The sequence below is a fragment of the Salvelinus alpinus genome, chromosome 24 (assembly GCF_045679555.1).
Source record: "Salvelinus alpinus chromosome 24, SLU_Salpinus.1, whole genome shotgun sequence".
NCBI lineage: Eukaryota > Metazoa > Chordata > Actinopteri > Salmoniformes > Salmonidae > Salvelinus > Salvelinus alpinus.
The window spans coordinates 22,491,369-22,507,471 of NC_092109.1; the positions used below are offsets into that span (position 1 = coordinate 22,491,369).

General features: G+C 43.0%; 1 protein-coding gene across 4 annotated transcripts in view; it reads left to right on the plus strand.

Annotated features, from left to right (window-relative positions):
• Positions 1-15,845, plus strand: part of LOC139552319 (nuclear pore complex protein Nup214-like) — a 69,861-nt gene extending 54,016 nt beyond the window's left edge. For 2 of the 4 annotated variants that reach the window (XM_071363940.1, XM_071363943.1), the window contains exons 34-36: positions 2,434-2,588; positions 5,868-5,901; positions 7,758-8,564. In XM_071363940.1, the coding sequence (XP_071220041.1) occupies positions 2,434-2,588; positions 5,868-5,901; positions 7,758-7,803 (235 nt within the window). In that variant the 3' untranslated portion in view covers positions 7,804-8,564. Of the gene's footprint in view, positions 1-2,433; positions 2,589-5,867; positions 5,902-7,757; positions 8,565-13,799; positions 13,841-13,936 lie in introns of those variants that run through there. The other 2 variants (XM_071363942.1, XM_071363941.1) reach the window with 2 other exon arrangements.
• The last annotated feature ends 258 nt before the right edge of the window (positions 15,846-16,103 follow it).

Consider the following 16,103-nt stretch of genomic DNA (forward strand, 5'->3'; position numbering starts at 1 on the left):
GGTGGGCGGGCTGACCAGAAAGAGATTGGCTCCTGTATTAGGGTCAGAGGTCAGCCTTTATTTCTGTCCAGGGGTCTACCCATGCTGCCTCCAAGATTAAAACCAGCAGAGCAACTGAGCTGGCTGGAAGTCCCGGACTATTCTGTACCCCTCTCTCGCTGTCCCTCTCTTCTCACTCTCTTCTTTCATGTCTTTATTCTTATTTTTCCGCTTCCCCTCTCTGTCTCCTCTCTGACCACTGCAACACACGTATTACACATGCACATAGTATAGTATCTCTCCTTCACTCGTCCTCATCCCCTCATCTCTCTGCTGATGTTTGATGACTCTAGTCAAATAATCCTGGTTCAGTTGTGTGACTGGCACTGGTCTTGTCTGTCTCGCTCAGGGCACCTGAAGCCTCTGTTAGAAGTAGCTTCCCCTCACACTGTTCTACTACACGTTTAAACTCAATAAAACATCAAACAAACTCTGCTCCCTGACTGTGTCGCAGCTTCCACACACAGATCCCAGATCAGTAGGGTGAAGAGCCGTGGGAGCATTAGCGACTTATTCCGTTGTAATTTAAATCAAGGCTTATTGCAATATGCTTTGATGTAATGGGCTCTGATATTATTCCAGGCAAGGCTGTTCCTCTGCATATTTTAGGTTACCTCTCCTCTCTGGGTTAGAATGGTAATGGGAACAGAGTAGAGGGACTGGGGTATTGTGCTAGACTAGCTGTACTAAACAGTCTACAGACTGGAGGGAGAGGGAGTTAACTTCTTATGGCTGCAATCCCGTTAACGGGATGATATGACAACAGCCAGTGAAAGTGCAGGGCGCCAAATTCAAACAACAGAAATCTCATAATTAAAATTCCTCAAACATACATGTATTTTATACCATTTTAAAGGTAATCTTGTTGTTAATCCCACCAAAGTGTCCGATTTCAAATAGGCTTTTCAGCAAAAGCACCACAAACGATTATGTTAGGTCACCACCAACTCACAGAAAAATTCAGCCATTTTTCCAGCCAAAGAGAGGAGTCACAAAAAGCACAAATAGAGATAAAATTAATCACTAACCATTGATGATCTTCATCAGATGACACTCATAGGACTTCATGTTACACAATACATATATGTCTTGTTCGATTAAGTTCATATTTATATCCAAAAACCTCAGTTTACATTGGCGCCATGTTCAGAAATGCCTCCAGAATATCCAGAGAAATTGCAGAGAGCCACGTCAAATAACATAAATACTCATCATAAACTTTGATGAAAGATACATGTTTTACATAGAATTAAAGATACACTTGTTCTTAATGCCAGATTTCAAAAAGCTTTACGGCAAAACACAATATTCAATCATCTGAAAACAGCGTTCAGCCACAAAAGCAAGCCCATACAGTTACCCGCCAAATTGTGCAGTCAACAAAACTCATAAAAAGCATTATAAATCTTCACTTACCTTTGCTGATCTTCGTCGGAATGCACTCCCAGGACTCCCACTTCCACAATAAATGTTTATTTTGTTCGGTAATGTCCATCATTTATGTCCAAATAGCTATTTTTGTTTGCGTGTTTGGTAAACAAATCCAACGTCTGGAAGCGCGTTCACTAAAAGCTGACAATGTCCAAAAGTTCCGTAATAGTCAGTAGAAACATGTCAAACGATGTATTGAATCAATCTTTAGAATGTTTTTAACATAAATCTTGAATAACGTTCCAACCGGAGAATTACATTGACTTCAGATGAGCGATGGAACAGAGCTCCTCTCATGTGAACGCGCATGATCAAAGCATGGTCAGGTCATGGCAGACCTGACTAATTCCCCTCTCATTCGGCCCCCTTCACAGTAGAGGCATCAGACAAGGTTCTACAGACTGTTGACATTTAGTGGAAGGCGTAACTCATCCATATCTCGCTGTGATTTCAATAGGATCTTGGTTGAAAATTGACCCGCCTCAGAATTCCCACTTCCTGTTTGGATTTTTTCTCAGGTGTTTGCCTGCCATTTGAGTTCTGTTATACTCACAGACATAATTCAAGCAGTTTTAGAAACTTCAGAGTGTTTTCTATCCAATAATAATAATAATATGCATATATTAGCAACTATGACTGAGGAGCAGGCTGTTTACTCTGGGCACCTCTGTGCACCTTTCATCCAAGCTACTCAATACTGCCCCTGCAGCCATAAGAAGTTAAGGAGCACAGAGTATAGTAATTCTTCCTCTGACTGTATGGTCTCAGGACTGACGTAGATATAGAGTATTATAAAGTGGATGTAAACGGACCAGTGCGTCAATAATGTAAGAAATCAATTGTACCAACGGTTATTCAACACATCCTCATGAAATGTTGATTAGGCTATTGTTAGACTGTAATATTGAATATTCAGTCTTTTAATGTTTTTAATCTTTTATGTGCATTTCTCTTCCTTCACAGCTTTGCTTCCACTCAACAAAACACACTGTCGTTTGGTGCTCTAGCCAACCAGAGTGCCCCATCATTTGGTAACCTGGCCCAGCAGCAGCAGGGGTCAGGGTTCGGAGCTCCTCAGCCCAGCGGCTTCTCTGGGTTCGGACAGCAGGGAGGAGGAGGTGAGTAGTAATATCTCACCCGTTCAGTTCTTTCAGATTATTGCATAGGAACGCTGCTCTAGATTATCCAGATGCACCCCAAGCCTTAATTGACAATTTCCCTTCCCTCCCTATTCTTGTGACTAAACTGTATGAAAGGAGTCCAACCCCCGGCTTAGTCATTTCTGCCCCTGCAGTCTCCTCCCCACTCCCCCAGCCACGCTAATAAGGAACAAATTAACAAGGTCCTCGTTTGAAGCCTTGCCAGTGAGTCCCTTCCCCTATTCCCCTGAAGTAAAGCCACAGTTTTTTTAATGTAACCTTTATTTAACTAGGCAATTCAATAAAAACACATTCTTATTTACAATGACGGCCTACCGGGGAATTCGATTTTTACCTTGTCAGCTCGGGAATTCGATACAGCAACCTTTCGGTTACTGGCCCAATGCTCTAACCACTAGGCTACCTGCCGCCCCTGGTTAACTAAGCCCATTAGTGACTGTTTAAATAGCAGTAATTTAGCCTAGTGGCTAATGCTATACCCAGCACTCTGTTTGCTGTGCAGTACAACAGGGCCACAAGATGCATCGCTAGGTTAATACTAGGCTAGGCTAGCCGTGGGGATGGTGGAATCCCACAAGTGGCTTCCTATTAACCCACATTCCTACTGCGGTCACATGCCGCCATTCAAGTTATCTTTTTTGTTTGTATATGGTACAGTTTTCTCAAGATGGGAAGAGGAGGGTGGGAAGAACTCTTTCAGCATCTTAAACTGGACAAAAATATAAACGCAACATGTAAAATGTTGGTCCCGTGTTTCATGAGCCTGAAATAAAAGATCCCAGAAATGTTCAAGAAGATGATTAAACAGCATGATCATTACACAGGTGCAGGGGCAATAAAAGGCCACTCTAAAATGTGCAGTTTTGTCACACAATGTCACAGATGTCTCACGTTTTGAGGGAGCGTGCGATTGGAATGCTGACTGCAGGAATGTCCACCAGAACTGTTGCCAGAGAATTCTCTACCATAAGCCGCCTCCAATGTTGTTTTAGAGAATTTGGCAGTACGTCCAACCGGCCTCACAACCGCGGACCACGTGTATGGTTTTGTGTGGGTGAGCGGTTTGCTGATGTCAATGTTGTGAACAGAATGCCCCATGGTGGAGTTACGGACAACGAACACAATTGAATTTTATCGGTTGCAATTTAAATTCAGAGGTACCGCGATGAGATCCTGAGGCCTGTTATGAGGCCCATTTTTTTGTAATGTAGAGTACCAGTCAAAAGTTTGGACGCCTACTCGTTCAAGGGTTTTTCTTTATTTTTACTATTTTCTACATAGTAAAAAATAGTGAAGACCTCAAAACTATGAAATAATACATATGGAATCATGTAGTAACCCCCAAAAATGTGTCTTCGAAGTAGCCACCCTTTGCCTTGATGATTGCTTTGAACACTCTTGGTATTCTCTCAACCAGTCTTGAAGGAGTTCCCACATATGCTGAGCACTTGTTGGCTGCTTTTCCTTCACTCTGCGGTCCAACTCATCCCAAACCATCTCAATTGGGTTGAAGTCAGGTGATTGTGGAGGCCAGGTCATCTGATGCGGCACTACCATCACTCTCCTTCTTGATCAAATAGCCCTTACACAGCCTGGAGGTGTGTTTTGGGTCATTGTCCAGTTGAAAAACAAATGATAGTCCCACTCAGCGCAAACCCGATGGGATGGTGTATTGCTGCAGAACACTGTGGTAGCCATGCTGGTTAAGTGTACTGTTTGAATTCTAAATCAATCACAGACGGTGTCACCAGCAAAGCACCATCACACTTCCTCCTCCATGCTTCACGTGGGAACTACACATGCGGAGATCATCCGTTCACCTACTCTGTGTCTCATAAAGACACGGCGGTTGGAACCAAAAATCTCAAAGTTGGACTCATCAGACCAAAGGACAGATTTCCACCGGTCAAATGTCCATTTCTTGGCCCAAGCAAGTCTCTTCTTCTTATTGGTGTCCTTGGGTAGTGGTATCTTTGCAGCAATTCGACCATGAAGGCCTGATTCACGCAGTCTCTTCTGAACAGTTGATGTTGAGATGTGTTTGTTACTTGAACTCTGTGAAGCATTTATTTGGGCTGCAATTTCTGAGGCTGGTAACTCTAATGAACTCATCTTCTGCAGCAGAGGTAACTCTGGGTCTTCCTTTCCTGTGGCGGTCCTCATGAGAGGCAGTTTCATCATAGCGCCTGATGGTTTTTGTGACCGCACTTGAAGAAACTTTCAAAGTTCTTGAAATGTTCCCTATTGACTGACCTTCATGTCTTAAAGTAATGATGAACGGTCGTTTCTCTTTGCTTATTTGAGCTGTTGTTGCCATAATATGGACTTGGTCTTTTACCAAATAGTGCTATCTTCTGTATACCACCCCTACCTTAACACAACTGATTGTCTCAAACGCATTCAAGGTACACCTGTTAATTTAAATGCATTGTAGGTGACTACCTCATGAAGCTGGTTGAGTGAATGCCAAGAGTGTGCAATGCTGTCATCAAGGCAAAGCGTGGCTGCTTTGAAAAATCTCAAATATATTTTGATTAGTTTTTTGGTGAGTACATGATTCCATATGTGTTATTTCATAGTTTTGATGTCTTCACTATTATTCTACAATGTGGAAAATATAAAAAATATAAATCTTTGAATGAGTAGGTGTGTCTAAACTTTTGACTGGTACTGTATCTGTGACCAACAGATTCATATCTGTATTCCCATTCATGTGAAATCCATAGATTAGGGCCTATTTCAAATCTTGTTAGGTCTAGAGGAACTAGATAAGCAATCACATTATTATGGTTTTTGTTGGCACCCAAGTGGTTGACTGGCTCTGGAACTGAGGTAATAAGGTGGAAGTAGTAGTAACTCACCCGGGGTTTCTCTCTGTGTTATTCAGTCAACATTTTACAGAGTCATTTTAAATAGTCTCTACTGATAATTCTACCTAGATCAAGGGTGTCAAACATCTGGGGGGGGCAGGCAACTCAATATAATTTAAAATGACTAAAACAAAATTGAAACTGTAGAAATGATACTGAACCTACATTCATACAGTTTCTTGACTGTGTCCAGCTGGCTAATAATCACTGAAATGAAAGCTAGACAGTCAGAGAGCACTGAAAACACCAAACATTTTTTGCACATTTTGACGACACGGAAATCTAACCAATTTTCAGTGCTCCTGGGGCAAAAAGAGTTTGATCTAGATTAAGTGTGTTTTGTTTTTTTGTGTCTATTTTGTTGCAGGCTTTGGGTCTGCTGGCGGTTTTGGATCAAATCAGTAAGTATCACTCATCTTTGTGTGTGTGTGGATGGGTGTTTTGGTGTCTGTTCACATTTGTTGTGTTCATGAGTGTCTTTGTCTTTGCTTGAGTGTATACATTTGTATGTTGAGTGTTTGAACCCTCCCTACACGCACTCGCTTGTGTCTCTGGCAGTAGCGTGTGAAGGAAAAGTGTGACCACAGCCCACTTATAAGAATCTGATGGACAGCACGAATTCATAACAAGCTGCCCTAATATATCATCCCTCCTTCCCCCCTTTGTCCCTCCTGTACCTTATTCAACCCTCACCATTCTCATTTCTAACACCACTGATCTCATCACCCTCGAGGCCTCACCCCAGACACTCGCCTACTCGAGCCGCTTCCCCCTCTTTGCTCTCCTTTTCCCCTACCCCATCTACCGCTCTCCTTTTCCCCCTACCTCTTCCCTTTCTCCCTCCTTTCTTTGTCTCCTGCCTCATCCCTCCCTCTCTCCCTCCCTCCCTCCTTTATCTCCTGCCTCCTCCCTCCTTTCTTTATATCTGCCCTCCCTCTCTCCCCTCCTCCCTCCCTCTCTCTCCCCCCTCCTGCCTCCTCCCTCTCTCTCTCTCCCATCCTGCCTCCTCCCTCCCTCTCTCTCTCTCCCTTCCTGCCTCCTCCCTCCCTCTCTCCCCTCCTGCCTCCTCCCTCCCTCTCTCTCCCATCCTGCCTCCTCCCTCCCTCTCTCCCTCCTTTTGTCTCTGCCCTCCTTTTCCTCCTCCCACTCTCCCGTGCCTCCTCTCATTGTGCTGCTGTGTCACATGGCTCCTGTGTATCCCCCAGGGTGCATTGCAGTGGAATGCGACCTGAAGTGCTCAGGAGAGTGTGGCGACACGGCCCAGCTCAGAGTCATTCACACGCTGTTAGATAAGCTCCTCTGTCTCCCTCCGTTCCGCTTCACCCTCTCCCCTCCTCTTCTCCCTGTTCTTGTCTTCTATTGCTTGCTTTCTCTTCCTCGTCCCTCCTTTAACCCCCCATTTCTGACCTTGCTCCCTCCCTCATCCCCCCTTCTTCCTAATTCTCCTTCGCTCTCCTCTGTTCTTCCTCATCGCCTCATCGTACCCATTTTATATTTGTTGATGAGAGCAAAATGCTGCCAAATGCTCTCAGATGGTCCTCTGTATGTTTTACATTCATTTGATGCAACTAGAATGTATGCTTAAAGAAACATGGTTTATATTAATACTCTTTGACACAAGCAAGCATTGCGTTTTTTTTTTTTTTTACAAGTCTTGATCTCATTCTGAATACATTTTCATGAGGCAAAGTGTTTTCATGTAGACAGAATTTACAGTACATAACGGCAGCTATATGTAGTTCTTAAGTGAAGTTTATTTCATTCCCTCCTCCGTCCCATAGAAACTGATGCCACTCTTCATGTAGCTGCGTCCTAGTATGACTCTAACTACCTGGACAGATCTCAAGTCCCTCTCATCACTCTTCCTCTCCTCCTTCTAGTCCCATTCCTACTTTCTTCTCTCCACCTCCCTCAGTTCTCCCCCCGCCCGCCTATCTCAACCCTCTCTCTCCTTCTCTGTTCCACCCATCCATTTATGCCTTCATCTTCCCTTTTTAGTGTGCTATGTGTTGATATGTGTATCGTGTGCCCTCCAGGGCTCCCTCCTCATATATGTTGTATGTCCCTGTGTATACAGTACGTACATCCCTCACAGTACTGTCAGACAGCAGTAGTATTCCTCATAATCATCAGTCAGGGCAAAGCAGGGCCTAGGGGGAAAAGTCCAAACCATCACATAATAAGGTAGCTAACCTTCCAAGCAGAATTTTGTTTTTTTTGTTTTGTTTCTGTCTTCATTGTTTTTTTTTTTCTTCAGATCATCTTCTCAAACGTTTGGAGCCGGTCCGGGTTGGAGAAGCTAGTTTTTGTTGACCCCCCGCCCCCGGGCGAGTGCACCTCTGGTGTGTGTGACCAGCAACACTGCTCTCTGCAATCAAGCTCTTTGAGTAGACGACACCTAAAGGGAGAAGGGGGAGGAAGGGTGCGCAGGTTGGGGGTGGAAGGAAGGGGGGTTGAGGTGAGACAGTCCAAACTAGTTGTAAAGTATGTAGACTGACCTTATAGACCATCGTAATAGTCTCACGTCAAGTACATCAGTGGTGACTACCATGTGGAATGTGTATTTGGATGAGTGAATTTACATTTTGTGTGTGTTTTTTAAATCAAAACAGTTGGTTGTAACGCTATAATAGATTTGTTCATCCATATGAACTTTGTTTTCCTCTATAAAATAGTTCTGCAGTTCATAATTGAGCCTCGTTCTCACATTTTGAATCTGGGAAAGTTTAAAACTTTCAATTTAAGTTTTAAGATATCTTATATTCCAAGCTTTAGTAGTTCTGATAAGAATCAAGTTCTTAATGTTTCTCAAAACGTGTCTTGTCTCACTAAATGGAGTAGAAAATACCATCCTCCGCAACAATAATTCATCATTTACTGACTCCAGACAAGACTTAGTCAAGTCGTTGATAGAAGTATCAACTCTTGATTGCGTACAATGAACTGCAATATGAGAAAATATTTTGCTTTTTATAATGCCTACTGCTGGTACCCCCATTCCTATAAATATGTATATTTTATACATGGAAAATGGGAAATAAACTTGGCAATTCTCAAATCTGTATCTAATGTAGTCTCTCATTTTTTGACAATGCACTGAAGATGAGCACTAATTGATCGCCTTTTGTTGTTTTAATGATGACAGCCTCTGGCTATTTTCCTATTGCTTTTGTGTCTGTTTTATTTATTTTTTATTTAACTAGGCAAGTCCGTTAAGAACAAATTCTTATTTACAATGACGGCCTACCCCGGCAACATCCTCCCCTAACCCAGACGACACTGGGCCAATTGTGCCCTGCCCTATGGGACTACCGATCATGGCCTGTTGTGATACAGCCCGGAATCGAACCAGGGTCTGTAGTGATGCCTCTAGCACTGCGATGCAGTGCCTTAGACCGCTGCGCCACTCGGGAGTCTGTCTGTCTGCTTATTAAACAGAAGATTTCATATATGATTAGCTTGCAGTTTAACAATTAGATGTCTTTGGACTAAATACTTTACTGACTATTGTATCCGTGGGGAAAATTTGTTGCAAATTTGTGGCAGTATCATGTAAGTTGATGTATTTAATTGATGTAATTCATTCATCAACCTTGGATTAAGAGTATTTGAATCAGAGAGGAGCTGCTGAAGAGGGTTGTCTCTGGCATTAGCTGGCGAAAAATGAAATAATTGAATGCAGCATAAGTAAGGTAAGGGAGCTACAGGCGGGTGGAGAATGTGGAGGAATTCACTGGCCCTTATTAAGTATTAGACATTTGGATGTAAGCCTAAGACATTGCAGGAATGAGTGTATAGTGAAAAGAGGGGTGCTAGTGTTTTGTAGTGGTATCTGGTCTTTGTGGCTGTCACCAGAATGCCATCCATGGCCACCGCAATTGAGAATGTCACCGTCGCTCTGTCCCCTTAACTCTGGCGGGCCTGGCAATGGGGGGAATGTTGCAAGCCCGGACACTCAAGTGATTGGGGAATGTTGCAGTCACAACATGTGACCTAGAGTCCTAGCTTCCCACTGTAACAGTTGAATTTATCCTCCCCTGTTTGCTAGGATATGATTGGTCACACACACTGTGGTCAGGGCAGATAATATTAGAGATGGATAACAGTCAGTGGTATCAGAGGTAGGCAAGACTAGAGAGAGAGAGTTACATTTGTATTGGACTTCTGGATGTTTTCTACCGCTTATCTTTCATACTAATGTACAGTACCAGTCAAGTTTGGAGACACGTACTCATTCCAGGGTTTTTCTTTATTTTTTACTATTTTCTACATTGTAGAATAATGGTGAAGACATCAAAACTATGAAATAACACATGGAAACATAAATTAACCAAAAAAGTGTTAAACAAATATATTTGAGATTCTTCAAAGTAGCCACCATTTGCCTTGATGACAGCTTTGCACACTCTTGACAGTCTCTCAACCAGCTTCATGAGGTAGTCACCTGGAATGCATTTCAATTAACAGGTGTGCCTTGTTAAAAGTTCATTTGTGGATTTTCTTTCCTTAGTGTGTTTGAGCCAATCAGTTATGTTATGACAAGGTAGGGGTGGTATACAGAAGATAGTCCTATTTGGTAAAAGACCAAGTCCATATTATGGCAAGAACAGATCAAATAATCAAAGGGAAGTGACAGTCCATCATTACTTTAAGACATGAAGGTCAGTCAATAGGGCACATTTAAAGAACTTTGAAAGTTTGTTCAAGTGCAGTCGCAAAAACCATCAAGCGCTATGATGAAACTGGGTCTCATGAGGCCCGCGACAGGAAAGGAAGACCCAGAGTTACCTCTGCTGCAGAAGATGAGTTCATTAGAGTTACCAGCCTCAGAAATTGCAGCCCAAATAAATGCTTCACAGAGTTCAAGTAGCAGACACATCTCAACTTCAACTGTTCAGAGGAGACTGCGTGAATCAGGCCTTCATGGTCGAATTGCTGCAAAGAAACCACTACTAAAGGACACCAATAAGAAGAAGAGACTTGCTTTGGCCAAGAAACACAACCAATGGACATTAGACCGAGAATTTTGGTTTCAACCTCCGTGTCTTTGTGAGACGCAGAGTAGGTGAACGGATTATCTCCGCATGTGTGGTTCCCACCGTGAAGCATGGAAGAGGAAGTGTGATGGTGTGCGGGTGCTTTGCTGGTGACACTGTCTGATTTATTTACAATTAAAAGCACACTTAACCAGCATGGCTACCACAGCATTTCAACTGGACAATGACCCGACACACCTCCAGGCTGTGTAAGGGCTATTTGACCAAGAAAGAGAATGATGGAGTGCTGCATCAGATGACCTGGCCTCCACAGTCACCCGACCTCAACCCAATTGAGATGGTTTGGGATGAGTTGGACCGGAAAGTGAAGGAAAAGCAGCCAACAAGTGCTCAGCATATTTGGAACTCCATGTATTGTTACTACATGATTCCATATCTGTTATTTCATAGGTTTGATATCTTCACTATTATTCTACAAATAGTAAAGATAAAGAAAAACCTTTGAATGAGTAGGTGTGTCTAAAATTTTGACTGGTACTGTATGTTTTGCTGTTATTGCCCAAGGGGAAGTGTGTGTGTGTGTGTGTGTGTGTGTGTGTGTGTGTGTGTGTGTGAAATGTCAGTTATAGGTATACGTATGTGGAATATCAGATCCGTTTCAATATCTCACTTGGCAATTAATTATACTGTAATGAAACAGCAGGGGGCAGGTCTCGAACCCTCGACCTTCTAGCCCGAAGTCCAGCGCGCTATCGACTGTGCCGCAAAAGCATGCTCGTGCGGCAGAGTTGATTTCTGCGCTAATAAACCCAGGGTCGTTACAATACATTTTGCTACACGGGCTATCACGGAGCCAAAACTGCACTGTTTGGATTGTAGGTTTACAGCACAGTATCCGCTCTCCTTCCCACAATTGACTTATTTGTACAGATCAAGAACAGTCTACTTTGTGTTGTGGATTTGCTGCTGCTGCGCAACGCTGATACGTACTCCGTGTCCTGTGGTGCTCAACAATGACAACTCCCAGAGTGCAGCACTGCCTTCTCTCTCGTCCTTTTCTCTCCCTCTGTCGTTGCATCCCTCTGACAGAGAGCGGGAGAGTAAAGCAGTCATACAAGCACCCATGGGGACAGCAGCTGTTTTTGAGGAATTCAGATAAAAAATAACCACTCGGTCGGTTTCTCTCTCCCTCTTTTTACAGAGGGATGATTGGCATTGTTCACGCTCTCGCTGCTTCATCGGTCCAGCCTTTTCTGCTCGCTGGCTTGTCTACAAGCCAGCAGAGTGTGTAATGCAATAAGCCCACCCAGTGTTGGATGATTTCTGGGGGGTCAACCTATGTTGATGTACCCAGAGACCTACAGTTAAAGTCGTAAGTTTACATACACTTAGGTTGGAGTCATTAGAACTTGTTTTTCAGTCACTCCACAAATTGTTTACAGACAGATTATTTCACTTATAAATTCACTGTATCACAATTCCAGTGGGTCAGACGTTTACATACACTACGTTGACTGTGCCTTTAAACAGCTTGGAAAATTCCAGAAAATTATGTCATGGTTTTAGAAGCTTCTGATAGGCTAATTGACATCATTTGAGTCAATTAGAGGTGTGCCTGTGGATGTATTTCAAGGCCTACCTTCAAACTCAGTGCATCTTTGCTTGACATCATGGGAAAATCAAAAGAAATCAGCCAAGACCTCAGAAAAACAATTGTAGACCTCCACAAGTCTGGTTCATCCTTGGGAGCAATTTCCAAACGCCTGAAGGTACCACGTTCATCTGTTCATCTGTGTATGTAAACTTCCGACTTCAACTGTATGTAGCTAGCATTTAGAGGTATGGCACCTGTCCTGTTTTCTCGTCAGATGTATGCCACTTTTAGGTTATGGGAAAGTTATTGGCTTTAAGTTGAAGGTTTGGTCGCCTGTTGTCACTTACAACTCGTTCATCCTAGGAGAATTGGATTTGATTGTCTTCAAAGCCCCAGTGACTCGTTTAGCAACAGAGGCATGGGTGCCAGTGAGGGTAGCATTTGATAACCTTGGTATAAATACCCCTTTCTCCCCACCACAGGGATTGGACAGGGAGAGAGGTAAACAGATGTTTTAAAGTCTGATTTGGAGAGTGTAGTCAGTAATCACTATGGTCTAGCTTTGTGGCTGGCAGCTTATTTTATTATGTAACTGGATGCAAGCGAACGATAGCACACCGGAGACTCCAAATTCAAGATCAGTGAGAGGTTTGCAAATTCGCACTTCAAACTGTGATTGCTTTCTTATTGCCTGATATACAGTGGCATTAGAGGTGTAGTTAGATGAGGTGTGTGTGTGTGCCATCTCCCAGCTGCCCAGTGCTATCCCAACAACACCATGTCATGCCAAGTGCATGTAGCCAATGTTCCCTTCACGTGGTCAGAGGTTTTGAAATACTGCTCGCTCTCTCTCTCTGTGTGTGTGTGTGTGTGTGTGTGTGTGTGTGTGTGTGTGTGTGTGTGTGTGTGTGTGTGTGTGTGTGTGATAAATAGATAGTTGACCCTACTCCCAGTCTGTATTGCCTTATCTGATTGGACAGTAAGGGTGCAGGAATCAGTCTGTGTGCCCTCTAGGGCTTTTACAGTAATTACATGCAGACATTTTGTATTTGATCACCGTCTGTGCGAGGGCGCGCCAGTGAAATCAGCCATGCGACCCTGACTTTAACATCACATCAGCCAGCCAGTTATCTGATGGAGCCACAATCCACTAACTGAGGAGAGAGGAAATAACCTTCCATATCTTAAGCTGTGTGCTGTCAGTATTTCTGTGTGGATGTATAGATTTATCTCAGCCGAGATAAGAGTGCCGCAGGCAGACATCGTAAATGAAATGAATCACAATTAGTGTCCACGCTCATCACTGATACCGGAAGAAGGCCGGTATTGTTATTTAAGAGGCTCTCGGTCTTAGCGCTGTTAGCGGAGGCTGGTTATTCATGCCCGGAGTGGAAACACTCTTTACTGTAAAAACAACCTTCTCTCTCTGTCTACTCCCGTCTGATAATATAGTACTCAATGTGTAGGTTTATATATGCATGGGTTTGCTGTGAGTTCAGCTGCTGAATGCATCACATGTGATTACAAAATATTAGCCTTAGCCCACTATCCGCTGAGCCCCTCTCTTATTTCATCCAGTGATTTAACTCACCCCTTGGTTGGTGTTACAGTTAATGGTGCCCCCCACTTTCATTGTTTGGGCATTAGCTTATCAAGTAGGAAATTGTCTTTAAACACAAATAACCTAAAAATAAGTTGTTTCTTTCAGATGATCCAGTGGGGTCCCCTAATCCAGGAGGAAACTAAATGGTGTGTTTTCAAGTTGAGAACAAACCTGCTACAGTTAATAATGGAGGCCTGCGCAGCCATGCCGTGTCTAACACTGATGTTTCTGTGCTTTTACAGACCAAGATGGCCTGGACTACAATAAAGAATCTACGCTGTTTTAATTTTGGAGGGAGGGAGATCTGTTATTTTTGCCCACAAGATGTTTATTATGTAAGCTTGGTCTACGGTATCCATAAAGAAATTATATCTGTTTCATCACAGGAAAAGAGCCTAATTAAACTCAAACTTGCTGTTTGTGGCAGTCATGCTTTACTGTACCTTTACAATATTGCGAGGGATTATTCTGAAAAACACTAGCCTGACAACTCACACTCAATTTTTCTGCTGTTCTGTCGTTCGCTACATACTTTAGTCTGAGACTGCCATCATTGAAGTTGTTTGTGGTGACGAGGCGTTGTACAAGAAGTAATCAGCAATTGGATTGTCTCTAACCAATCAGAGTATGAAAGCCAATGATGAACTTTCAAACCACCGCTTTCCTCACGTGTGTTCTGGCTCTGGCCCAACCCATAGGTTTCTGGACCAATCAGACGGCCCCAAATGTGTTCCTATTCGGTGAAGGAGGTACTCAGATACAGACTCATTGCAGAGAAGAAACTAACGTCCGTGGGCATGGTGTAGTGTTTGACCTGAACAAGGAGTGTGGGTAGCCAGGCAAGAAATGCACTGGACCCTTGCAGTTTTCAGAAACAGTAGCACATTATTGACCTTACCAGGACACCATAATAGGAGTTTATCCAAAAATAGCAGAGTTGTGATTAAATTCCCTTCACATGATCAAATATTTACAGCCTGATATAAGTTAGCAACAACAACAAAAAATCCTGTTTTTGCTTTGTCATTATGGGGTATTGTGTATAGATTGATGAGAAAAAAATAACAGAATAATCAATTTTAGAATAAGGCTGTAACCTACCAAAATGTGGGACAAGTCTAGGGGTCTGAATACTTTCTGAAGGCACTATATACATATTGATTTCAAAATCAATAGTGGTGGTTGAGAAATTAGTCCCGTAAAATTCCAGCGCAATGAATATTTCATATTTCATGTCAAACCTTGCTTGTTGAAGACACAGTCACATCTCACGGTCTGAAATGTTGCATAAGAACCGCAACAATATGAATACATCTCATTTGAGTTGTATCAAAGCTTCCCTTCCTGTTCCAGCAAATCTATAGCAGAATTATTAACTGTAGCACTGTTGAGGCAGCTCTTTAACTGCTTCTGGTGATCATTCATTCTTTACCATTAGAAAAATAGGGTCCAACTTATGCACAAGTCTTGCCTGTCGATCAGCTGCCTTGCTTTAGCATGGGAACATGTTCGTGACCAGGCAACACCAGTTGTTGTGGATGTTGTAAGGTGTTACACTTGAAACGGGCATGTGGAATTTGAAGTGGATGCCGATTAGACCCACACTTGGAGTGCAGTAAAACATGTTCTGTAGGTGTGCACCGTATAATGGCCTGGAGAAATGTAATCAAGGTTCAATGTGCAAAACGTTTTATTAATATGCTGGTACTATTGCAAGGCACATGCAACTGGATGCGGACGTGCACTCTACACAACTCATTCTGACCATGGAAAGTATATTGTTTCAATGGGGCACTCCTCGTTCTGTCACACAGAGATGCCAGTCGGCAGTGGTGCCCCCCCCACCACCACCTTTCTTAATCCTGTAATTCTTTACCTCGGTCCCCATCACGTGTAATCCCTGTTGGATGATAAACTGTGGGGGATTGGAAGATCTGGGTGAAATGAGAGGAAGCGGCCACATGTTTTATTAATGGCGGTGTGTGGGTGCAGGACTGACAGTGTCAGCTTAAAACTCTGACAGGAGAAGATCCCTTGCACAAGCCTATTTTCCTCAGTAATCTGTAAGGAAGCGTTGGTGAATTTGGAAGCAGTGTTGAAGCAACTGATCTCAGATGCAACCTCTCATAAATAAATTGCATTGGTTAAGTATATTATGCTTCAAAATTATTTTTACTGTGTTTGTATTGTTTGTAACAGTGAGTCTTGAAAATGATGCTGAGTGGATTGAATTCTGCATGGATCCGATTTCAAAAGGCTTTGTGATTTATTTGACACATAGTATTGTAGTATCATTAGTCAAGCTGGCCTTTCACCACATCTACTTTTTCTCTGTTACCCATGCCGTTTCCCCCAGCTGCACTCTGTCAACTCTAATCTGCCCACGAAGCATCGATCAATCTGTTACAT